Here is a 26,914-nt window from a genome sequence, read left to right as displayed (position 1 = left end):
GTCATTTGTAAATTTTACGACTCGGCGATGGAGGGTAAATGAAACGAGTTGAGATTATATGTGTGTGGCATTTTCGACCAGGTTCTACAACCATGACAGTAACCATTCGTTTAAAGCAAAAAGTCTACGGAACCTTTCGTGTCCTTGTCGATACATAGGAAGTGGTCCTGACACGATGATGTGCTGTGTACCATCTCGATCAGGCTCCTGAAGTCCCTCCTCAGAGTCTCCGTCTGCCGCCGCTTGGTGTCGTTCAGGAACGTGGGTATCTGCGCAGAAACATCGAGAACACGAGCACCAGGGAAACAGTGAGTGTGGACATTACCTTCAGCTAACGTAGCATGGACGTGCCAGACGATGGAGTCTCCGATGATCACAGTGTTGCGTTCCGTCTCGTGGAGGGGAGCGAAGCGGTTCCGGGTGGAGATCTCGAAGGCCGGAGGCGGCGAGGTCGTCGCCCGGACCTGGCTTGCGTCTTCCGCTGCTGGTGCACCCAGGGTCCGTCGTGTCCCGGCGCCGGCGTGAAGGACATCTGGGAAGATCGCCTCCTGGGTGTGCGGGGCCTGTGCAGAGAAACGCACGGAGTAGAGGTGGTGGGACTGTTAGCAGCACGCTGTATACTTACCCCGGACTTACCCACGGATCTGCTTCTCCACGGCCTCGAACGCATCCTCACCTGCACTCAAAGGTAGACAAAAATCCGCTATTAAAGCAAGTAACAGTGAAAATACCTAGGGTTATGTTTGTTTTCTTCTAAAAGAGACGAAAAGTAATCAGATCTAGCAGTTTTTAATGCTTTTCTGTAGGATAGGGTACTACTTTCCCACCAAGCAATACGAAATATGAAATACGAGTGTGCTCATTATACCACGGTGCTGGACTCTTTTCCTTAATCTTCCTTAACCCTCTGGGGTCGACAAACGCGGATAAGCATTTTGAGGGCAGATTTTCCTGATAAGGCCGAAATGAGTTTGAATTACTCTGCCATTTTTTATCGTACAGATAAGAGCAATACACCATTTGAATCTGTAAGGGGTCTACTTTTATTTGTATACACTCATAATAACAACTAAACTTTGTGCTTTTGAAGAATAAAGAAAACAAACAGGGTGCATTCTCAGTCTTCACTCTCTCCGCAAACTGCTTTTTGAAACACGTCACTAAAATGAACTGTAACTCAGCAAATACTTCACACAGAGGCATGAGAAATATATCTATAGAAAGCTTGACATGTCTACTCTTAAATTAAGTAAGTATTCCCGAAAACAAATATTCTGTGATAAAGTAATCCGTATGAAACCAAGGACATGTCCAGTTTTTCCGTCTGGTCTCATTATCTCTAATTAGGTCACGCGTTCATCTCAGATACTTTTCAGTTTTGGAAGAACATGCTGTGAGGAATAAGCCTTGTATTTACCTCAGAAATGCGCTGGAGAGGAAAAAGCTTTGTTTACCTCACAAACAGAACGCGAGCGCAGCTGGAGCCGGCGGAGGAGGAGATTTTTTATACAGAGTAAGTAATGTTTCTTATTGGCATTCGATGTTGTTGTGACAAAGTTGAACGCATTTACTAGTTGAACTTTTCCCAAACTATAACTCCAGAATAAAATGTGTAAAATCGAGTGCAACATTTTGAAATATGATGGGCAACCTTTCATTGCATTTAAATGTTGCATGACGTGAGGATAGTTATATGTTCTATGCTTTATTTATTTTGAATAGTAAAAATATGTAGGCCTATATATTATAATCAATATAATGTACTGTTTTTGCTGTACTTTGGATCAAATAAATGCAGGCTTGGTGAGCTGAAGAAAAAAAAAAAAAAAAACATTACCAGTCAAATTATTTAAACAGTAAGATTTGTAGTGTATGTATTGTCACCATGTTTGCTTTGTCTTTGTCCGTTCATTGTGTTCCTCACGTCTGTTTTGTGTTTCTCATGTAGTTTCTGCTGTCTCCCGTTTTCCTGGGTTCCAGTTTCCTGCCACTGTTTTGGATATTGCACCCACAATGTCTTGACTCTTCTGTTGTTTATTTGTTTGTTCCTAATAAACTGTTTAACTGCACTCACAAGTGAATCTCAAGCTATTTTATGTGATAGTTATATGTATACATATTAATTTTTTCCTCACATTTTTTCTTGTAGCAATTCCCTCTGTCACATACCTGACTCAATGGCTCATTATGGAGCTCATTATGCGGGCTTTTGTCTTCTCAGGTGTGAGTCACAGCATTATCCAGGATAGTTCAAGCCCTCTCGCATAGACCCTTTCTACTCAAAAAGTCACTTTAAATCAATTTATTGTTTTTCTGAATGAGTGAGTTAGATTATTTTCAGATCATTTTGAAGCAAAGATTCTAGGCTACAAGATCCAGTTCTCAAAAGTCTTGTGAACAAATGTTATGTATGTGTTTCATGGCCTTATTTCAGTTACTTTAAAATTTTAGTTTTTTTTCTAACCACGCATAAATGTTGTTTTCTCAAAAACACAGTCACGTACGTACATGCTGCTGACATATTATTGTAGCTCAGTTTGTGCTGAATACAGTATTTTTAGACTTTAGCCATTAAAATGTTTATAAGCAACTGAAAAAAGCACAAATGTCAGGGCATGTTAAAACTTCTCCGGGGCCCCAAAACACCCTCAGACCCCAGAGGGTTAATAACTTAAGTTAGAGCTGCATGATTCTGGATACATAGAGAATTGTATTCTATTAAATACAATTGTATTTAATAGAATACATTGCATTCTATTAAATACAATAGAACGCATTATAATCAGTGACCCTGTCGGCACTGGATGTGGTGCAACACGATAAATCCCTGAAGGCAAACTGATGCCTCGTTCTATTTATGACGTACTGACACAAAGTTTAAATTATTTTCAATGGTCGTTTGGTCGCATCTAGTGTAGACAGACTTTAGCTGTTGTCTGGTGTAGAGACACGGTGTTAGTATGCGACAACAACAATCGTTGGCATTTAGGAATAAGATTAAGTGGGGTTTGGATCGAAATTACGATTTTTTAACAATTAATCGTGCAGCTCTAATTTCTGTCTCCATATATTTCTGATAATATTTGTAGAGAAACATTGCACTTTTGTTTCAGAATCATAACTATGCATTGTATTAAAGGGATAGTTCAATCAAAAATTTAAATTCTGTCATTATTTACCCAACTCAATGTTTTTCCAAACGTTGATAACTAGACAGTTGACAGGCCCCATTGATCGACAATTTATTATTTTTTCCTACTATAGAAGTCAATGGCTACTATGAACTGATTGGTTATCAACATTCTTCAAAATATCTTTGTTCCCTATCAAAAGCTACTCTCGATGCTGCGTTTCAATAATGCTAATGAGAACATTCTTTGTTCGACCAGTTGTGAAGCACATGTGTCAAATACGCCAAGAATTGGCTTAAATACCCTTGGTGAGTGACGTCATTGATTACGTGCACCTGCAGGTTATAAATAGACATGAGACGTACACAACTTCAGGTTTCTTTGTCTTCAGAGACAGCATTGTGTGTGTGTGTCACGCTGAAACCAGTATTAAAGTAAAAGTGAAAGTGAACGTTAAAGCTTGTCAAGTTAATCCGCAAGAGATGCATGCCTCCTTTACGGCTCATCTCTGAAGATGACTCGCATGACTTTGTTTTGAGTGTTTAGGGTAAGAGCATGCTGCTCTTGAGTTTGAGGGCTGTGACTGTGAGCACTGCGATGCACTTCCTATCCGAGTGCTTCGCATTCAGCTCGCTTTCTTTTACAAAGAACGAGCCGCTGCGCCCTCGTTAAGATCGCACTTAAAAAAAATAAAATAAAAAAAAAAGATCTGGCTGAGGCTCGAGAGGCGGGGTCCTCCCCTTTCTCTCGTGCTCTCCCAGATCGGGAAGTTTTCGCGACAGCTTCCAAAGCGTGCCCTGGCAATTCTTCGGATTGGGCAGCGAATGTTGCAGCTCTTGATTCTTTTGAAATGGAAATTGAGAGCTCCACCTCCTGAGCGCTCCTCCCGCGATTGTAAAACGAATAAGGAGTAACGAGGTGATGACTCCTGCAGTGTGATCAGTTTAAAACTGGAAGTTTAAAACTACAAGAGCAGTATACCCCTAGACGCTCCAACTAGATGACAGGTTTCTGTCAGGTGGTCAGGAGGAGGGACCTCAGTATGGTCTCTCCCCTTCTTTGATGACCTCCATGATGAGAGAACTTGTTCATGGAGTAAGCCCTATTTATCCTTGAATTTTTCAAATATTGTGGATTCAAAGGCTAGCAAGCTATCTCTTCCCTGGGGGTGCATCATCACTCGAAAGTCAACACTCCCTACCAAGCTATGTAGAGCAACATCTACAGTTGTAGGGAGAGCATTTCATACAGCAGGTCATGCTGGTGCTGCCCTGCACACCACAGCGGTTCTGCAGGCACATCAGACTGACGTTCATGAACATCTGTGTGCAGGGAGGCATGAAGCTCAAGAAAGCTTTCAATAAGTGTCTCCTCCACCGTGCTCTAGTGTTGGGGCTGTCGGCCACCCAGTCCCAACACGACCAGCTCCTCTGAGGCGAGAAGCCCAAATTAGAGTATGCGAGCTATGCGCCCCCTCATAAAGACTGGGGAACAGCTCATAGCACTCAACAGCCAAGAAAAAAAAAAAACGTTCTTTAGGACCTGAAGGAAGTCCTGAGGCTGTGCCCAGGACAATGGGTGTGTCCCCTTGGGGAGTGCCACGGAAAACTCCAACGACGAGAGTAAGGGCTCCTTCCCGGCACCCCTAGGGGATCGCTGTATAACTTCTGCCATCACTGGTATTTCGGCGGTCAACGATCTCCAGTGAGATGTTACATGTTCGGTTGTCTCCTGCCGTGTTTCAGGACACCAAACATTTAACATCCCCCCCCCAACAAATCAAAGTGTCACAGACAGTCTCCCTTTCAGAGAATTTGGTAGCGTGGAAACTACTGCCAAATAATCTCTCCATAGGTCGTAAGGACTCCACAAGAGGGCTACAGGATACGATTTGTGTATCATCCTTCGTGTTTCAATGGCGTGGTCTCCTCTACCGTGAAACCGGAACAAGTGCATTCATCGACACAGGAAATGCAAGCTCTGCTGGATAAGGAGGTCGTAGAACGTCTCTCCTCCTAGACAGAGAGTCGAGCTGCTATAGCCAATATTTTCTGGTTACCAGAAATGATGGGGGGTTGCGTCCAGGCAATCTTTGCGGGCTGAACCGCTTTCTAAGAACGTACAAGTTCAAAATACTGACAGTCTATGATTGTTTTCTCAGATCCAATCAGGTGATTGGTTATCAACAAATGATCTCAAGGACGCATACTTTCATTAAGAAATTTTGCCACAACGCAGGAAGTTCCTGAGGTTTGCTGTTGGGGGTTAAGCTTACCTGGGTTCTTCCATTTGGCCTAGCCTTATCAGCCCACACATATGTAAAATGTATCGATGCAACTTTAGCATCAGCAACTGGGTGATTTGGCCCAGTCTTAAGAGCATGCGTTTCGACATCGGGATGTCGTCCTTGCTCATCTTAACTATCTGGGATTGAGACTCAACGCCAAGGAAGCATTTTCTCTCTTGCCCAGGACACAATGTATTTAGGGGTTAACAGGATTCTATCATAATGTGGGCACAGCTGTCTCCTACACGTATCGAATCCATTCTGAAAACCCTGGTGGATTTTCAGGCTAGGCCAGAAAGCTACTGTACATTACTTTCAGAAAGCTCTAGGTCTCATGGCGACTGCATACACGTGAAATCTTTGGACATCTTGCACATGAGACCATTACAGTTGTGGCTCAGAGCCAGGGGATTTAATCCAAGGGCCAATCCCCAGAGGCATATAAGGGTTACGCGCTAGGGCCACGTACCCTTTTCTATGTGGTTCAGACCCCGGTATTTGACTTTGGGTCCCACTCTAGGCACGTGCTGTCGTCGCAAAATGCTAACAACAGATGCTTCCCTCACGGGCTGGGTTGCGGTCTTGGATGACCGTCCAGCCCAAGGGTTCTGGAGAGGTCATCTTCTCGATTGGCACATCAATTGCCTCGGAATGATGGCTGTATTTTAGGCCCTGAAATACATCCTCCAGCAGGGGCTACCATGTCCTAGTGCGGGGGGACAAGGCTGTGGTAGTCACTTGCATAGGTTGACAGGGCAGACTGCATCCCTGCCGCCGGAAAAGGCTTGCACAGCAGGTTCTGCTTTGTATGTGGGACAAGTTCTAGTCCATCAAGGCGATTTACATTCTGGGGCATATGAATGTTGGAGCAGATTCGCTGTCCGAATTTTGGAGCATGCTGTTGCTGCCCTCAAGGACGCTGAGTGCAAGCACTGTAAACACTTCGATCAGAGTGCTCTGCTCGAGGCTCACTTTCATTCAGGAAGCGGCGAGCCTCTGCGTCCTCGTTGCGATTGTGGGGCTCGCGTGTTGAGCTGGCTGAGAGATGAAGGGCGTGCGAACCACCCCTTTCTCTCTCACATTCTCCCCAATCGCTCTGCTCCCAGGAGTCCTGGCCAAGGTATGTCAACGAGGGTCTCACCTCTTACTGATAGTGCCCCGTTGAATGACCAGAGTGTGGCTCTCAGATCTAATATTCCTCCTTGAGGAGTCTTTCATATGCTATGGCATTGGGTGAGGGATGCTATTGCCCTAGCCTACAAGGCGCTCAGTTTAGCTTCACCTCTAGGAGTTAGGGCCCATTCAACCAGCTGGGTTGCATCCTGTGCCAAGGCTCTAGCAGGAGGATTCCCCTTGCATCAAGTGTGTGTTGCGGCAGGCTGGTCCTCTCCGCACACATTTGTCAGACTCAATAGTTGGATGTCCATGCTACTCCGGGCTCGCATGTCCTTGAGTCAACATCCTAGAGTCATGTCTGAGACCTCTTCATTGTTTGTGCGCACACACTATACAACCTTGGGGGGTCCAGACACTTCCAGTGCGGCGGCGTTGGTATTCTCGTTCCCATTAGCGTTATTGAAATGCAGCATCGAGAGTAGCTTTTGATAGGGAACGTCTCGGGTTACTTGACTGTAACCCTGTTCCCTGAAAAAGCGGGAACGAGATTCTGCGCCTCAATGCCACACTATAGGCGTGCCTGGACGTCTCTTCAGACAAAGGTTTAACCTGAAGTTGTGTACGTCTCATGTCTATTTATAACCTGCAGGTGCACGTAATCAATGACGTCACTCACAGAGGTTATTTAAGCCAATTCTTGGCGTGTTTGACACACGTGCTTCACAACCGGTCGAACAAAGAATGTTCTCATTAGCGTTATTGAAACGCAGCATCTCGTTCCCGCTTTTTCAGGGAACAGGGTTACAGTCAAGTAACCCGAGACGTTTTCAACAGAAGAAAGAAATTCATACAGGTTTGGAAAAACATAAGGGTGATGAAGGGTAAATGATGGCAGAACTTTCATTTTGGGGTGAGCTGTCCCTTTAAGTAAATTATGCAAAAAGATAATTTAGTAAAATTATTACATTTAGTAAAATCAAAACATATCACAGAAGGTTAGTGAATCCATACGAGAAGTGACAGTGCAATGTAGCAGATACAGAACAATCCTCCTCCAGAACTTCCAGCAGCATGCAAAGCTGGGTGTCTGTTTTTATCTGACTCATTTGAGTCCATCCCATTCACTGTTTGATCCAATCACATTGTCTCTGTCGGATTTGCCAAATTGCCAGTAATCAGCTGGATCCTTGTTGAATCTGGAGTGGGGTGGGGTGGGGCTGATGAGTCCTTAAATTAAAGAATTTTTTTTTTTTTTACTATTTCTTTAAACAATCCTAAACAAAATGTTTTTAAAGTGTACTGCTATTTGTCATTATAAGCCATTTAGACAAAATAAACTAAAAAATGTGTGCTTGATCTAAAAATGTAAACCAATATTTGATCATTATCATTATCATTAGTTATCAGTATTTGACTACTATGAACTGATTGGTTATCACCTATTTATAGGTGAAATAAAAAAGAAATACTCAGAAACAGTCATCTACACAAACATAACAAAGTGAAGTGATGTGTGGCCAAGTATGGTGACCCATACTTGGTATTTGTGCTCTGCATTTAACCCATCCAAGTGCACGCACGCACACACACCGTGAACACACCCAGAACAGTGGGCAGCCAATGCAGCGGCACCCGGGGAGCAGTTGGGGATTCAGTGCCATGCTCAAGGCTCTCACCTCAGTCGTGGTATTGAAGGTGGAGAGAGCGCTGGTTATTCACTCCCCCCACCAACAATCCCTGCCGGACGACTTTACGTTGGTTTGACTGAAAAATGTTTTGTTACCTGTTACCTCGAGTTGCTCATGGGGAACAACAGCTTCAAAGAGGGATGACAATTTCTCATCTTTCCTCTGTTCAACAATAAGCTGCTCGCGTGACAGAGACAATTTATGAAGCTGCATAAAATGTTCATCTTGTTTCTTGACGGCAATGTCTAAACCATCAACAGGGTTTGAACACTTCACTTCACAAAAATCTGAATTAGAGAGGAATGTATCATTCAAATCAAATTTCCACTCACCTTCTGACTTACTAAAGCTTTCATCTTTTAGTCTCTGTGACATAGCGCGAGTAACAGCACACAAAGGAAACACCTCTGGGTATTTCTGAGCTAATTCATCAGGAGTAGTGCAAAGAAGAGGAACATTAGTTACCTCAGGGCTAGCAGAAACTTTTCCTCCCGCCAAGTCATTCCCCAAAATAAATGTGACATCTCGAACGGGAAGACACGGTCGCACTCCAACAATAACGCGGCCGGTAACAAGCGAAGACTCAATTTCAATCTCGTGCAAAGGCACCTTCACAAAGCCCATCTCAAACCCCTGTACTAAGACACTTGAGCCAATAGAGCTCACATCAGACAGTGGTAATATTCCTTCTAGAATAAAACTCTGAGCAGCTCCTGTGTCACAAAGTACCCTGACTGGTTTTCGCAAAGTTGCATTACCAACCAAAGACACAAATCCGTCCATTATGAATGGCACATACCCCTGTTCTTCACACATGTCAGCTTGAGAAGCTAACAACTCCAGTCCTTCCAATTGTGGCGGGGACGTCATCAATAAACCTACCGGTTTAAGGACACCATTTTTCTTTTTGAGTGCCTTGCACTCTGCAATAATGTGTCCAGGTTTCTTACAATAGAAACAAACAGGTGAGGACACGGACTTGACTGAATTCCCCACCACTTTATCCTCACATAGAGCGCGATCAAAGCTACGCTTTGAATACCGTCGACTGTTGCTACTAGAATTTTGTGTAGTACCAAACACGTTCTTATGTGTAAGCACATATTCATCAGCTAAAGCAGCAGCGGCCGAACTTTTAAGAACTTTCTGCTCATTTAGATAAGTTACAACGCGTTCCGGTAAGCAGTTTTTAAATTCTTCTAAAATAATCAGTTCACGGAGCTCTTCATAAGTTTTTACCTTCATGGAAGCACACCACCGATCAAACATTGACTCTTTCTCACGAACAAATTCAACGTAGGTCTCATCAGTTTTTCGATGATTACGAAATTTTTGGCGATAAGCCTCAGGAACCAGTTCATAAATTCTAAGAACAGCAGCTTTTACTTGTTCATAATCAAGAGACTCTTCCACTGATAAAGAAGAATAAGCTTCCTGGGCTTTCCCCACAAGAACACACTGCAACAACATGGGCCAAAATGTTTTCGGCCACTTAAGATTGATGGCCACACGTTCAAAAAGAGCAAAAAACTTGTCTACCTCTTGTTCTCGAAAAGGAGGAACGATACGAATATTACGACTTACATCGAAATCAGAAACATCCATTAAACCCCTTTCACGAGCTCTCAACTCGATTTCTTTGAGGTGGCAAGCTTGTTCCATCTCAAGCTTCTTCAATTCAAGCTCATGTTCCTCACGCTCTCTTTGTCTCTCTCTCTCACGCTCCCATTCTTCTCTTTCTTTAAACAAAACTCTATCGTGCTCTTTAGCTTGCAACTCCAACTTCTTGACTTGCAAAGCAAGATCTTCTGTACTACCCTCATCTACTTCAGGATAGTCTACCAGCTTTTCCTCATCACCAAAGACGCCCTGTTTATGCAATGAATCAACGAGCAACACCTGAAGTTCACGTTTGGATTGCGTACTACGAAAACTAACCTTATAATGTGCTGCAATTTTCATAAGATCAACCCTATGGATTTGGAACAATTCCGCTTGCGTCGGTTTCGCAATAAAATTCGTTAGTTCAAACATGTTTGATAAACGTTTTAGATTAAAGAGAAAAACGAAAAAGCACTACACGAGCTAAAATTCATATCAATTGACTGCGATTCAACAAAGTTACAAAATAACAAATTCAAGTGTGAGCAGATCAAAAGATCACACTAGCTCACACAATATCAAGATCAATCTCGGACGAGCGCCCAAATATGTTACGGCCCATAACCATTTTGAAGGCTCGTTAATTCCAACATGAAAATAAAAGGACACAGGCCGAACATAATAAAACAACCACAACACCTGATGTGAATTGAAAGACGCCTCTATTTAATCGAGTTGACAAAGTTCAACCTAAATATTCAGGTAATAATACACAACAATTCATCAAAATATATAAACATGTGAGCATCTCTACTAATTAATAACAAAGAAAGAATAATCAAGATTAAAGTACTCACGGGTAGGAAAGCTAAGAAAACAGACTCCTAACTACACCTGCCCTCGGGACAAAGTTCTTACCTGCCTCCCGAAATAAAAATAAGAACAGGTGAGTCTTCCGGGCAACTGCTTCCCTCGCTCAGCTCTTACTAAATAAACAAGACGTGAACTAACAAATAAATACATACACTACCCGCTACTGATAAACAGAAAGAAAAATATCACATCTCTAAACACAAATTTGCCAGTTAAACCTAAGCATAAAAGGAAACAAAAACATAGCCTCAAAGAGGCAATAAAAGAGCTGCCAACGAGAACACTGGGAAACGGAACCACAGAGAGAGAGAGCGACCACCATTGTCGCCTCGCAGCCTTTTATCCGGAGTCCTTGCTGACGTCACGCGACTCCAGAAGAACGGGAATCTCCCCACAACACCACCTTTTCTCCCTCCCTGTTCTCTTAAAACAAAAACAAATAAAGAGGGAAAATACTATTTATTCGCATTAGACACGAGATAACGCATCAGCAATGACATTATCTTTACCACGAATGTGCCGAATGTCCAATTCGAACGTCTGCAAAAACAAACTCCAACGCATCAAACGTTGGTTATTGTTCTTCATTCGATTCAGAAAGACTAAAGGGTTATGATCTGTATAAACGATCAATGGATACGAAACAGAACCCACATAAACATCAAAATGTTGGAGCGCAAGAACTAGGGCGAGCGCCGCCTCCTCAATGGTGGAGTAATGTCGCTGATGTTTGTTAAATTTTCGTGAGAAATAGCAAACAGGATGCTCAACACCAGTCTGATCTCGTTGGAGAAGTACAGCTCCCGCACCTGTGTCACTTGCGTCAACAGCAAGCAAAAACGGAGATGAAAAATTAGGAGCAAAGAGGATGGGTGAATGGATCAGAATCACTTTGATCTTTTCGAAACTCATTTGACATGATTATTACCATTAATACCATTATTTTTATAGATAATTAGCCTTCTTTAACCCGTTCTTCATATTGCACAGTGACCATTTTCTGGATATTCTGAAACATTTGTATAGATTTTGAAATAACTATATGGAGATAAGCATGTGCTTTGCAGGCCATTGCTGATGGCACACTGGGTTTAATCTGATTTGTATATTCCAGGGCTCTTCAACTCTTGACTCATGAACTCTTCAACAGTCCTGTGGCCTGTAAAACGAAGCGAGATGAACAAAATCAGAGTTGCAGAGTAAGTTTTGAGTTGACAAAACCCGATAAAGCCAACCTGGTTTAGATCAGGATCAGATATAAATGTTCTCTGTCAACTCAGAGTTTGAACCGGAGTTTGTGATTAACTCTGGAGCGTGTGCACCTGAAAGTATGATGTGTGCAGCAAACACGAAACGTGGAGAGTATCAGCAATTTGGATTCACTTCTCGTGAGAGTCAGCGCAATTCACTTTTCTGCTGAAGATTAAAGCCTGTGTTATACTTTCCGTGCAGGTTTCTCTTTGTGAGGTTTGGTTAGTGACTGTAGCAGTGACTGAAACACAGATTTACACACAACTGTCTGCGTGAAGAGAATCTTGAGACTCCAGTAGCTTCAAACACCTGTTTGCTGCTCAGCAGTGGCTTTTTTTACAGCTGGTATTACACTACAGTTCATTTGTTTGACAAAAACTTTCATTAATAAATCTTTATCTGACCAAGATCTTCTGTGCTCTAAGTCACTCACAAATCTTTTGACAGTTCAATAATTTCTATTTGCTTTTCGCGAAATATTGTTTGTTTTGATGCCTTTTGCAAGACATTGCATTGTTTCATACTTTTCATCTTCAGAAAGATCTTTCTTCCTCACCATATTTCATGAGAACTGTGACTTGCTTAATAATGTGGAACAACCTCTTTAAGTAGGGTTTCCATTTACTTAAGAAGAACTGGCAAACTATTGAACAAACCTGTCTGAGATTGATACTAGTTAACTAAAAAGATGTGAAAAACAACACAAACAAAAATCTGACTCTTTATTGTACCGAAATCCTACTGGTATATCACTTGCATAATAATTTGGAACGCAGTGTATATATATTAGTGGTGTCAAAATTAGCACCTTAACGCAGGCGATTATTTTTAAATATATTTAATTCTAGGGTTGGCCACTCCACTCACAACTGCAGTTTCTGCCACTTTTTCTCTTGACAAGAAGTGCATTCAGTCGCAGAACGTCTTTAGGAGCACATCAAACCAGAGACGTTTCAGACACACGCTCCAGCTTCACTTCAACAGCACATGAAATTCAAACGAGCGCGGAAACAGTCCTGTGCTCGGAGCGCATATGGAAAGCCAAAAGGCTCATAATTGCATGTACAAAGGTACCGGCGCACGCTGTAGCCTGTATCCTTTCAAATCAAAGCGCGAAATAAACTACGTGCATGCAATGTCGTGGTCCGTAAAGTCATGATGTTACCAAAAAGGCGATTAAAGCTGCCTTAAAACTGTGCATGCGTGTAATATATTTTATATGAGTGACATTTAAGAACATGTCTCTGAAATGGTTTTCAAAACTGTCCTGGAGCAACCCCGCACTGTCTCCCTCATCTAACACACCCGATTCAACTTGTCAGCTCATTAATAGATACCTGGAGTGGGTCAGAATTGGTAAAAAGTGTTGAGAGAAAATATTATGCGTGTCAGATCCGCGTCACGTTCAGCAGTGGCAGCTCTTAAGGAAATAACAACCAAAATAACCTAATAACCAGCTGCTGTGATGTCTATTAATCAAATGACAAAGATAAAAAAAGAGGAAAATGAGGAAAAAAGAGCTTTTATGGTCCGTGTACTTTTGCGTCCATTCGTTTTTCGTTTTTTCGTACCCTAACAGTTATTGTATTTTTAAATGCTATGCTGAAAACCAAAACTGAAATTAGAACCGTACACACAAACTGTTACCCGAAAAAGTAAAATATTGACTTCTTTTCAGATTTTTTTAAATTAATTTTTGCACTTTTAATAAACATTTGAAAAATGCACAAATGAATATAGAAAAAAAAAAATTTCTTTGGCCAAATTTAGTAACGTTTCTCCTGTACGTTCAGTTGAGAACTAGAGCCATCTTTGGAACAATGCAGAGACTTAATACAAATATGATTTTTAAAATAGACATAGCTGAATCCTGGGAACTTTATCATCATGAAATTATATACTGGGATATAATTTTGTCAAAATTTTGTGTGCTATCTGGGTCACGGTATCGGAGAGGACCATGCATGGTTGCTCAAAGAACAGTAGGCTATATCGTGTTAGAGCGCTACACACGGTTTAATATATGGGGTAAATATAGAAATATATAAAGTTATAATCTCCAGATACAGGCAGGCCTGGTTCCTGAATCAAATCACTGAAGGTGCTTCTGAAATCATTTGAAAATCTGAAATCATTGTCTTTTTTCCCCCTTCTCCCAAATCAGATTATAATAGTTTTGTATGTAATGGCAAAGTGATTATATTTTGTTTCGTTTTTTTATTAGGCTAAGTTAATTTAGAAAAACGTTTGGAGCATTATTTTTTATTTTTTGTTAAATAATTTTTATTCTTTCTTAAAGTAACGACCAAGCGGCCAGCGGCAGACCGGCAGGCTGATCATCTATAGATATAGCATACTGAAACAGTTCAAGCATACAAAGTTTAAACGTTAAACCTAGATAAATATGCGCTGCATCCTAGTTTGTGCGGAGAGTGGAAGCTAAAGCGCAGGACATGGAGGCACCAGCACAATCAATTGCATTTTTTTCAATGGAAACAACTTACGCCGTAATTTTTTGCTCATAAAGGTAAGAGTAATACATCATTCGGAACTGTAAAGGGTCTACTTTTATTTGTGTGCACTGACAATATCAACAAAACGTTGTGCTTTTAAGAAAACAATGATGCGCTTTCTGCCGTCTCGTCTTGAACAGGAGCGCTTCACAAAAATGAACCGAAAGTAAGCGAATAGGCTACATGCCTCACAGACATGATAAATATATCTATAGAAAGCTTTAAATTGCTACTTAACGAAATAAATCAATTCGATAACAAAAACTCTTTCATTATAATCCGTGAAGATGCACTTCTCTCTAAAGGTGCGAGAATGAGGAGACGGTGAGTCAGGATCATCATCTTCATCTTTGCGACTCTGACTCAGAAACCACTTTATTAGTAAATAATTCAAATATCTCCTTACTATTTCCCCCGGACACATTCATTATGCTGGGGCTTTGCGCCAAGCTTCAGCGTATTGCGTGTATTTGAAGCAGAACTCTTCAGCTGCGCTGACGGCGCTCTGCTGCTGCGGGACTCTAAACACCGTCGAGCCACTCTTCACAGTCGCGGCACGGTCTCGTGTTGTTTCCACCAGCGCGGCAATTTTTTTCATCACTAATTGATGGATGTCTAAAATATAAAAATAAGGAGAAGCCTAAAACAGGCCCGAGGACCGGCCCGCGTCTGAACTATGACGTGAAAATTGGCCCGATCGAAGCCCGGCCCTAGAGGCGTAAAAAAGTCGGGGCCGTTGGGCCCGGGCTGAAATGCAGGGCTCTAGCGTTCCCCTCGGTAGAAATCACGTTTCCCCCTCGGGGGGCTGAACTGAACTAAAAGCATGGCCACTCAGGAAATCAACATAAAATGTCAGTTATCCTATTTCTAGCTTTAACCAAAGTCCCTTGTCTTTGCTTTAACTGACCTTCTCTTGCTTTCGTTTCATTCCCGCTCCTGTAGAACTTGTCCAGGATACAGTTATTTGCAAAGAAATGGGCTATCTAATGTGTATTTCATACATGTTTTTAGGCATGAAAAATTATTAAGATCATAAAATTTTCGAAGCTAAATGTTTTCATAAAGCAGTTATGGTAGCTACGTCAGTAGCGCGAGAGGGTGCGTCTGTATGGAAACACTCAATTAAACTTAGCATTTACATACATTACAACAACAACAAAAAAAGAGCTTTATATCATTTTTACGGTTTTTAATGAAATAGGAATTTTGAATAATGAAAATTAGTTTGTTCCTGCTTATTCTATTCATCAGAGTTTGAACCATTATAGAAGAAACGGCATTTTCCATATTTCATTTCTGGGTAAAAAAAAAGAAAAATGAATGGACGCAAAAGTACACAGACCTTTTACAGCTTTAAGGATTCATCTATATTTAACTTAGAATTTAGTGTTTAGATAATTTCAGTTTCAATTTCTGCATATTTCTGTTGAAGGGCACAGGTAAATATGACATTTATTATAACAGGTTTATGTGAAGATTGTTTTAAGTTCACTTAAATTAGAAGTTATTTTTTAAAAGTCTAATAAATGGTAAAATTGATATCTCTCAATTATACTATAATGTTGAATGGCTATAGTCAATAGTTAAATATTGCTGATTGGTCCAGTTTGGGTTTGCAATCTGTAACCCAGAATAAAACCTGCTCCGGAGCAGGGTAGCCATGTACCGTAAGTTACCATGGTGAGGAAACCTGCTCAAAACCAACCCATCTTCTTCATCCGAAAACTCAGAGTTTGCTTAAACTAAACACAAACTTACCTGGGTAAAAACTGAAACCGGCTTCATGCTACAGGCCACTAAAGAGTAAATGTACTGCTGAGTTTAGTTCTATCTCTAACCAAACAAGCTAATCGCAGTGTTCAAAAATATTTATGAATTAGACAGGTGTGTTTAATTAGTGTTGAAATTAAAGTCTGCTGTACACTCGAGGACTGGAGTTGAGGACCAGTGGCTTATTGACCTTGTGTAGCCAACCCATTTTAGTGTTGTGTTTGCTGTCTTGTATTTTCCAGTTGTATTTCCACAGTGATCTGACAGATTTATGAATGAACCGCTCATTTTAAAATCTTTCTTGTCTACTGACATTTGTTAAGACATTTGCTTTAAACATTATAATGTTCATGATAACTTTTCGTTCATGATAACTCTACAATACATAAATCCACTTTACCAGCTAAATTACTCATAGACAGCGACGCCATAGAAATATACAGAGAATATATTTCGCACAAATGGAAGTTCAAATACAATATTCTAAAGATGGTGATGCGCTTGTTTCTCTGGAGAATAAGGTCAATACTGTACCAACATAGATCCCAAACCCACTGCCCACTCTGTACCTAGTAACTATTTGTGTACTATATGGGACTGATTATGTTTGCTCATGTCTTACCCAGAATGCTTATGTCTTACCCAAGAGGGCCCCATATTAGTGATGGGCGGTTCGGATCATTTTACTGACTCTCACGTTTCGATCTCGTTCATTAAAATGAACAAATCTTTATTCAAGTCATTTCAATCATTTAAGTGGCATTAAACATTATATATCGAGCTCATATTACAAATTAGGAAATAATTATAATGCAGCCAAAGATAATTTATAGGGAACATACATAATTATTTTACCTTCAGAGTCTTTCATTCATTTGTCTTGTGAATGAACAGATCATTCATGAATGACCCATCAGTACCCCATATGTATTTCCACATTCACAACCCATACAGAGATTACCCATGTGGGTACCACCTTGAGCCCATGTAGCCAACCTATATGGGACTAATTGTGTTTGCCCATGTTTTACCCATATAGTTTGGCCAAGAGGGCCCCATACATATTTCCCTATTCAGAACCCATACAAAGATTACCTATGTGAGTACTACCTTGGGCCAGTGTAGGCAGCCTATACGGGACTGATTGTGTTTGCCCATGTTTTACCTATATGGTTTGACCAAGAGGGCCCAAAATGTGTTTCCCCATTCTGAACCCATATAGAGGTTGCCTATATGGGCACTACCTTGGGCCAGTGTAGGCAGCCTATATGGGACTGATTGTGTTTGCCCTTGTTTTACCCATATGGTTTGACCAAGAGGGCCCAATATGTGTTGCACCATTCTGAACCCGTATAGAGGTTGCCTATGTGGGCATTACATTGGGTCAGTGTAGGCAACCTACATGGGATTGATTGTATGTGCCCATGTCTAATCCATATGGTTTGACCGAAAGGGCCCCATATGTGTTTTCCCATTCAGAACATATATAGAGGTTGCCTGTTTTGGTCCTACTGTGGGCCCATGTAGGCAGCCTATATGGGATTGGTTGTGTTTCCCCATGTTTTACCCATTTGTTAACCCTCTAAGCGCCAAAGTCACAAAATTGTGACAATACGTCATACTTCATGAAATAGACTGTAGTTCCTAATATGGTGTAATATCTTATTTTTATTCCCTACCACAAGATGGCAGACATGTAGTACTTCGATTCTAGACCAAAAGTGTTTGAGGAAATAGCAGAGCAAGTGAGCTATCGTGTCACTGATGCTGTTCATAGCGTCTGAGTAAATTGTGAGATTTGTGAGAGAAAATCGCCAAATGGCTAATAAAAAGTTGTACCGTGAGGATGTGTTGCGAATGTTATTCGCCGATTCTGACTCTGAAGGGGAATATTTGCCATTTTGGAAATGACGATCGGTCGTCTAATGATCGCGCTTCTCCCGGTACATCTTTGCATGTGCAATGGTGCCGCCGTAAAAGGCGAGAGTGTTCAATCAAGTGATCATTTGGAGCCTTTACCCAACGGGGATGGGGGTGGCAGGGGTTTACTACTTTTTCCTGTTTTACTGTTGATTTCCTTTTTTTCCTGATCATTTGGAATGAGGATAAAAAGACAAAAAAAAACATGCAAATATCTGTTATTTCCTGAATATTACTGATGAACTGATCAAAAAGTAGGCTACTGTTCACATGCGTTTTTCTACTATATAGTATAGTAATATAGTAATAATTTAGTACTTTCTCCTGTTTTATTGTTGGCTTCCTCTTTTCTGATCATTTGGAATGAGGATAAAAAGACAAAAACACACACACACACAAAAAAAAAACATGCAAATAAGTTCAAACATCAATTCAATATCTACTATTTCCTGAATATTATGAAATTCAAGAGGGCCACCCCCTGATGACATCATAATATGCAAATTAGATGAGTATATTTACACCCCACATAAACTGTCGGTCATGCCCAATATTTTTCTAATTTAAAGTAGATCTCTATATTTAAGCCCTTTCAAGCTACAAGCTTTTGAAATCTTGATGTCAAAATCCAGCATTCCCCAAAAACCCTGGCGCCTAAAGAGTTAAACCCATATTTGTTCATTTCGAGCCCATGCACTCATTTCCCATTTTTGACCCCAACTAGGACCACAGGGAGCCCATCCGTTTTTGCCCATGTGGGACCTACTTAGCTGACCCAAGAGGGCCCCAGATAAGATGCCCATTTTGGGACCATGCCCACTTGGTACCTATGTAGACCCAGCATAAACCATTTGGTGCCCACATATACATGTTGGCTGGGATGTTGTGATTGGTTGTTCTAGTCATGTGTCTTGTTTCGCATTGGTTGGTTCTTGTCATATGACCCTCGTTGTGTGATATAAATAGCCCTCATGTTGCCTTAGTTCTTTATCTGTTGTTGTCCTGTAAAGGCTGTTTTGTGTGTTCCTTGTCTTGTCTTGCCATTTCCAAGTCTGGATTACTTTATGTTTTTGTTTAATAAATCATTTTTAACTGTATTTGGATCCTCTGCTTCATCTCCACTAATGTCACACACTGTCAGTTAAGATACATATCTAGATTTCTCTGCTCACTTGCATAGGTTTCTTATAAACAGCCACTTTTATAAACTTTTATAAAATAAAGTTTATTTAAATAAAGTTTTATGAATTAAAATTGTATCAAAAATACATATTTAATTAAAAGACATGGATGTAATATGTGAACGCAACCACATCACATAACCTTCTGTAACACCCACACCTCTGACCTCTGTAAAAGTTAGTCCCATCTGTGTCAGTATGTCATGTCACTTTTTTTTCACAGTAGAGTCGGTTTACCATGATTTGTTAATGAAAATGCATGTCTTTTGTTCCTATAAGAGTTTACTGCAGTTCTGTCTCTAGCTCAGTGGTGCTGCTGAGAATGTTGTTGTTAAGCCATGTTTCCATAAAAATCATGATGTTGCAGTCCATAATCCGTTTGTGTGTTGTCATCCGAAACCACAGTTCATCCATTTCATTCACGAAAGACAGTACATTTCAAGAAAGATGGGAGAGATGGTTGATGCATATTTATCTTTAGTCTAGATCTAATGCCACCCCACTTCCCCCGCCTTTGTTTATGGTCTCAGCACCAATGCTGGGTCTTCTCTACCAGACAAGCTAAATGAGCTGTATCAGCAGTCCTCATCCAGGAGAAGGACTGGACTCCCCTGTAATAGGACTCCCCTTTTTTTTTTGACAATGTTACCAGTATCATTGGTAAACTTAAAGGGATAGTTCACCCAAAATTGAAAATTCTGTCATTAATTACTTACCCTCATGTTGTTCTAAACCAGTAAGACTTTCGTTCATCTTCAGAAAACAAATTAAGATATTTTTTAAGAAATCCGAGAGCTTTCTGACCCTGCATAGACAGCAACGCAACTTAAACGTTTCATGGCCCAGAAAGGTATTAAGAACATCTTTAAAATAGTCCATGTGACATCAGTGGCTCAACTATAATGTTATCAGTTTAAGTAAACATATTGTCCAGCATTGTACCATAAATAGTCTTTAATATTTACAGTATAATGTGTCTATATTAATGTTAAAATTAATGATTGGTTCTTGCAGTACTGTGGAACATTACACAGCAGGCATGCTGCTCAGTGGTGTAGGAGATGCTCTGGGTTACAGGAATCAACTGTGGGAATACAACCAATCTGGCCCTGCCATCCACCAGGTCAGACAATACAACAATTCTTACTGTTAAGAAAGTGCATTAATATTTTAATATTTTTTTAATATTGTAGGTTTATTGTTATTTTTTAATATTCAGTTCATTGTTAGACATATATCTGTATTATAGAGGAATATGGTTATTGTACAAAAAAAAAAATATATATATATGCACATTTCTTGAAGGAATATTTTAATTGAATATGTACATAATCTATGGCACGCTCTCACTTACTACCACTGGAAATCATTTACTTGTCCTTTGGTCTGTCTGTCTTTCAAGTGTCATGTTGTGTTACACTGTTATAACATACTAAGATAGTATTGTGGTACCCAAGCCTCAATAGTATTGTTTTTTTTATATATATATATTTTTTTTAATTGTTTTCAATTTTCAACGGATTTTCTGCTTTATTTTTAGTATTCTTTTTAGTAAAATAATAATAATAATAATACATACTACTACTTACTGAAACTTACTGAAAATTGAATAAAGATTAGACTGTTCTGGTAGTACTTTTTAGCCTATTATCTGAGCCAATAAGTTATATTTCTCCTCTCTTCTGAAAATATTCTCTCTTCTGAAAACTCCCATTATAATCAGTGAAGCTGACTACACTGCAGAATTAATCTTTAACCTCTTAAACTCTGCTGAACTATGTTAAAAATGTTTATGCTTCATTTTCAAAGCCTTCCTTATATGGTATCAGCCCATATACGGTAGGGTACAAGGGGGCTAAAGGCACACCTTAAGAAAAAATGTGCTATTCATGTGCTACTACACCTAAAATGTATAATTGCAGAAAAGAATATATACGTTTGTATTGAACATTAATGGAACAACAGATTTAGTGTGAAAATAAATCATTCAAGTTGTTTATTTTGTTTAAAAATCACATAAATGTATAAGGTGGAAAGGGAGGCCTTTTACCCCACACACGGGGTAAAGCATGGGGCAAAAGGCACACAGTATTCATAGAAATACTATAGATAAAATAATATATTAATAATGTCTAAGTTAATACTAGAGGTGTAATGATAAATCGATTAATGGATCGATTCAGTGATTTTCCTAATGCATCGTGATTCTCCCTTGAATCGATTCTGAACTCAGTTTTTAACAGCAGATGGCGCTCTAGGCTAGTTTTTAACTGCACACTCAAATGCTCACAAAGAAGACCGCTTGTGCCTTCAACTGAGTGGTTAACCCTCTGCCGCATGGTGTTGCCATATGGCAACATACACTTTGTGTTCATTTCCTTGCCACTGTGTCTTTAAGAGAACATTCTCGTTTTTTTTTTTTTTTGGAAAGAGAAGACCTTTGTTTAGCCAATGATGTGCTTTGGTTAAGTCACGTGACATGCAGTTTTTTTCTGTGGAGCGATTTCTGATAGACTGCCGTCTCTTGTCAGTAGTTGCTGAAAGCAAACTAAAATGTCAGTAAAAAACAAGGACCAGCCCGTTTCACATGCACAAAAAAATCATAAAGATCATCTCAGATAAGTTATAATGACATATTCACTACTCAAAAAAAGTTTTTATGAAATTAGTTTTTGGTAAATCAGTCAAATGTATATGTTGCCAAGCGGCAACTCTGTGCAATAGTGGAATGATATTATTGCAATAGTTTAGCTAGCTAGCAAGGTCAGCTGCAATCTGTTAAGCTGTAACAATAACATCATTAATGCTAGTGATATAATGTTGATTATTTGTATGTTAATGTCATGTGTATAATGGATAAAATCTAATTTAAATGGCAATTTTACTTTTGATTAGATATGAATACAGGTAACATTACATCAGTGAGCCACTGGCCTACCATGGTGTCTCAAAAAGGTAGATGCATGTATCCTGGCTGTAAGGATGTTGTTAGGATGAAATGCACCAAATGTGAGGTATACCTGTGTCTCACCTCTGAAAAAAAAAACAACAAATGAAAAAGTCAGCTATCTGTTAATGATCATGTTAATTACTGTACCTTTAGCCCCAACAGCAGGGACACTTTTTACCCCAAATACCATACTTTTACATATTCTTTCGTTATTTAAAATCTGTTGCTTTAATTAACTTTAACAAAATTGAAAATCATTAAGAAGTCCTTTGTCTAAAAATATATACATTAATTTTAGCGATTCTCATTTGCTGCTTAAATCTACAACATTTTCAAAAACATAAAATATTAGATCAAGTAAGCACAAAATCAACTTTGCGCCTAATAATTGTGAATATTTTTTCCTAAGAATGTGTATTTTTTAAATATTTTTCACAAAACAGTCAAGTCATATATCAAAAGAAAGCTCTCATTGTGAATATTTCATTGTGTGACAATCACAGATCGATTGATATTCAATAGACTCGCAATGTCAAATGTTACCTCAGATGAAACCAAGTGAAACGTCACATTCCTACTCATACTACTGCTTCAGTCAGCTGCATACAACCACAAACTTAGATTAGGATCTCTTCTTTCAAACGAGACCATTTTCACGTTTCTTTGTGCTTGCACTGGTGAGAAATCCACTGTTTTGCCACAGCTCGCGTGTCATCTCCAGGAGGAAGGCAGGTGATGCAGGCGGGATGCTGATGCAGGGGACAGGGGACAAAAATTATGCACATAAATGGAATGATATAAAGCTGGATCATGTGGATTATGTCTTAAATTGTAATAAACCACATAGATTTTACAAAATTTATAGAGTCTTGTGCCTTCTGAAAGAAAAAAAAAACAAACAAAAAAAACTGATTGTTTAACTCTTAACTGTCACCTTCCCACCTGTGGGACATTTGACACTCTTTTTTTGTTGTCCTTTTTCTCCATCAAATTAAGTAATTATCAAAAATTATATATTGTTTGAAAGCTTAGAAGCTCAAGATTCATACTGTGAAAACCATTTTGAAATTGGACATTGCGTTACCATGGAAATGGTACTTTAAAATCTTTTGGCGGTCTCCTCCCCCTTAGCGGGCGGTGTCAAGTATGATGCATTACGGTCTTTTAGAATCAAAACTTTTTATAATCTTGACAAAAAACATATCACTGGAAAGGTCTGAGTCTTTTGTGATAGAAGTAATACTGACAGAAATATCTAGACATTTGTGACAGAAAAATGCATTAAAAAAATTAAATGGAGTTTGGATGGCACCTGGTGGCTGTTTGTGGTATAACACCCTAATTAAATCTCACAGGAACCTCAATTTTTTCATATTCAAAATTTGGAACATAACTTATTTAGACATAAGGCTTTAATTTTATAGCAATTTTAGAGTAAAATATTTATTATAATGTATATGTGTATATAATGTGTATTTAGTACAATGTATTTTCTTCTATAACTTTTTAATACTTTAATTTTTTGAAAAAAAAAAAAAAATCCACTTTTGCAATAATCTGCTGATTTTCTTCTTTAAAAAGAGACCAACCTTAGGTCTGTATTCCAAAGTGTTCATAAATTACAACAATTTAAGTTTGGATGCCTGTTTTATTCATGCCTATTTTAAAAAATGGGGGGTGACTGTTAAAGGGTTAAAACACAAAATGTGATATATGGTCTAATTTGCTTTTGCCATTTTGTATATTACTACTTAGACAAACATAACAATGAAACAAAATGCAGTCAATAATCAAGAAAAGTGCTATAGCACATAGTGAAATAGGATTCTGGGGTAATGTGTTTTATAAAATCTGTTTTTGCAAAGGAAACTCACAAATACACTTGTAGATGCAAAAAATTTTACTCCTTTCAGTTATAATACAATAACTCCTGTTTAGTAGCTGTTATTTGAAAGATTCTGTTTTTCTGGTACATCTTGGCACCTAATGGAATCAAACAATATAAGTTGCAGAGAGCTGGAGCAAATAGATCCTGAATAACAGATTTTCAAAAAATAACCAAACAAAAAAATAAATAAATAAATAATTCTGAAAAAAAAGTTAAATAAATAAATAAATAAAAATAAAAAAGTGCTTCTTTTTTTTTTTTTTGTGTTTATTGTAATATTTAAAACCTATATAATGTTATTTATGAATAATTACAATCTCATTTCGTAGTTCAAAGGGTTTTCTACACAATGACACCATTTCCTCCATTGTATGTGTGTAGGGTAAACATTTGAATTTGGGTATGTCAAATTTAGGCAAAAATGTAAAAAAAAAAAAAAACACGCCCCAGAGCCCATTGGTTCTGCACTTTGTTGATTATATTGAGAAAACTTGTGAATGTACAGCTCTGCTCAGTCAGTGGTATCATGCTTGAATCAATCTCCATTTTGAGCATTACACTGTTTTTTTGTTTTTTTACTATAATACCTGCATTAATGACACCTCCAAGCAATATTAGTGGTTCAGTGATACTACTTGTTATCTGGATTATTTAGCAGGTAAAGTACCATGAGACAAAATTAAACCTCTGTGAAGTTGTCACCCCATAAATTAAAATAATCACCAAAACTATGCAATTAGTTTGTGCTGCATTTGTGCTGATTTGTTTTTTTTTTTGTTTTTTTTGTTGAACATTAACTGACATTAACAGACAATTTCTACCTCATGTTGCTCAAATCACTCCAAATAGGCCCTTTTCATAGGGAGGTTCCAAGATGGCTCCTTTATCGCACACATTTTGATGAGCTCTACAATCCAAAATACTTAAATTGACTAATAACGTTGTAGCAAAGAAGGTTTTGAAAGATAGCTCACTGTAATATTACAGTGACTCATAGGAGACCACAATGGGTGGTTCTGAAAAGACGAAAAGTGCTAAAATGAAGACTAGAGCATAAATGCTAACATGTCTAGTAAAACTAGCAGCAGTATGCAGTCCCTTCTAGTGACTTGTGTACAGACAGCTTACACAACGTTTTTAAACAGGATACTGATATGGACAAATTTATATTGTTAACATCATTAAATGTACATACTGAGTGACTAATGATAACATCTCTGCTGTGGAATACACTCATTGGTTCGCAGTGAGTTCACAGTTTTAACGGACATTTTTGCTTTAATTTATTTTCAAGATCTGAGGTAAACTATCTGTTGTTGCTTTCAGTATGGCTATAAGGTCACACAAAATTATATTTAAACTCATAGTAGACACGTTTAGCTTTGAATAAAGCACATAATCACCTGTGATTTTCTACTGTTTGCATGTTGTTGTTCAAGCCGCAACGTTGCGGAAATAGAATTAGTTTCTATATTAGAAATTTTGCGTGTCGCCGTCGCGGCTAGTTAGGACAGAAACTCCAATTGACATGGAAAAGATACCCTTTATCGCGTGTCGTGGCGCCGGTGTTACGTGTGGTTAGGACACGGTGTAGGAAAAACAACCCCCCCCCCACACTTTTGACAAAAGGTGGCACTATAGAGTGCCTCCCCCATGCCCATTTCTGAGCTTTTTCCAGTGTCTACCTATCATTAATGCTGTTTCATGAAATTCTAAGCATTTTAAGGGCCTCAAAAACACTAGAAAAGAATATTGAAGTTTGACACATTGCCACAGCAACAATATTTAAGATATTAATAATCCCTTCATAGTTTTACATCGGCTATATTTTTACATTATTCTGATGAAGTTTGAAGCAAATTAGGTAAATATAAGAGGGTGCATTCAAAGCGTTTTAAAAAGCACCGACTGCAGCTCGTCATTCCAAAGGCCTCGATCCAACGTATGCTACAGAGCCTCCAGACATCATGGATGTTTGAAAACTCTCCTTAGCATCCTGGAGGTCGTCTGGTGGTCAACAGTCCGAAAAGTTGTCTGGCATTATGTGGAAGACTGTAAAAGTTGTACCGTCATCAACAAGAGCAAAGAATCATCTCTCCACCCGGCATCAACTCCAACCATCAAGCCAGGAAGGAGGAACATACAGGAGAAGCGGTGTGCCGGTAAAGCTGGGTATAGAAAGCACCAGGGAGGAACCGTACAACCTACCCAGGGTTACCCAGGCTGGTATCGACTTCCACCTCTCTGTAATGGTTCCCCAGTTCCTTCCAGCAAACTAGTGCCTGCATGGGAGTATCTAGTTTTAGCTAATTTATTTCAAAGACATTTTAAGTCACCCTTTAAAGAGGAAGCCCATGCACAATGGATGACAGTAGAGGCTAGTTTCTTCCTCGACGTGCCGTCGGCAAAGGGGGGAGACTGTCACATAAGAGACATGTTTTACCACTCTATTTATTGCAATGATTTTATGTATACTGTAATAGAGTTTTAACTGGTTTATATGTTTTCTTAAGTACATTTTATTCCTCTTAACATTTTAGTGTGTAGATGTCTTTAAGAAATGTATGGTTGGCCTGTCATGTGACCAGTCACTTGACAGGAAGCGGGAGCTGTATAAAGAGAGCAGCATGCCAAACAGAGGCTTTGTCCAAATACCCACACTTGCAGTCTTTGCACTTGACCACTTGACTAGTTAAATGACGTATTTCCTGTATTTGGCCAAAGTCTTCAAGTGGGTGTGAAGG

General features: G+C 39.3%; 1 protein-coding gene across 4 annotated transcripts in view; it reads left to right on the top strand.

Moving 5' to 3' along the window:
- LOC131550953 (ADP-ribosylhydrolase ARH1-like) overlaps positions 1–26,914 on the top strand; it is a 190,827-nt gene that overhangs the window by 32,859 nt on the left and 131,054 nt on the right. For 3 of the 4 annotated variants that reach the window (XM_058793493.1, XM_058793492.1, XM_058793494.1), the window contains exons 2-3: positions 204–688; positions 20,347–20,455. In XM_058793493.1, coding sequence (XP_058649476.1) covers positions 342–688; positions 20,347–20,455 — 456 coding nt within the window. In that variant the 5' untranslated portion in view covers positions 204–341. The remainder of the gene's footprint in view (positions 1–203; positions 689–20,346; positions 20,456–26,914) is intronic. The other variant, XM_058793495.1, reaches the window with a different exon arrangement.

Source organism: Onychostoma macrolepis, chromosome 12 (assembly GCF_012432095.1).
Source record: "Onychostoma macrolepis isolate SWU-2019 chromosome 12, ASM1243209v1, whole genome shotgun sequence".
NCBI lineage: Eukaryota > Metazoa > Chordata > Actinopteri > Cypriniformes > Cyprinidae > Onychostoma > Onychostoma macrolepis.
The sequence above is the reverse complement of the archived record's forward strand: the minus strand, read 5'-3'. Positions and strand labels throughout refer to the sequence as shown.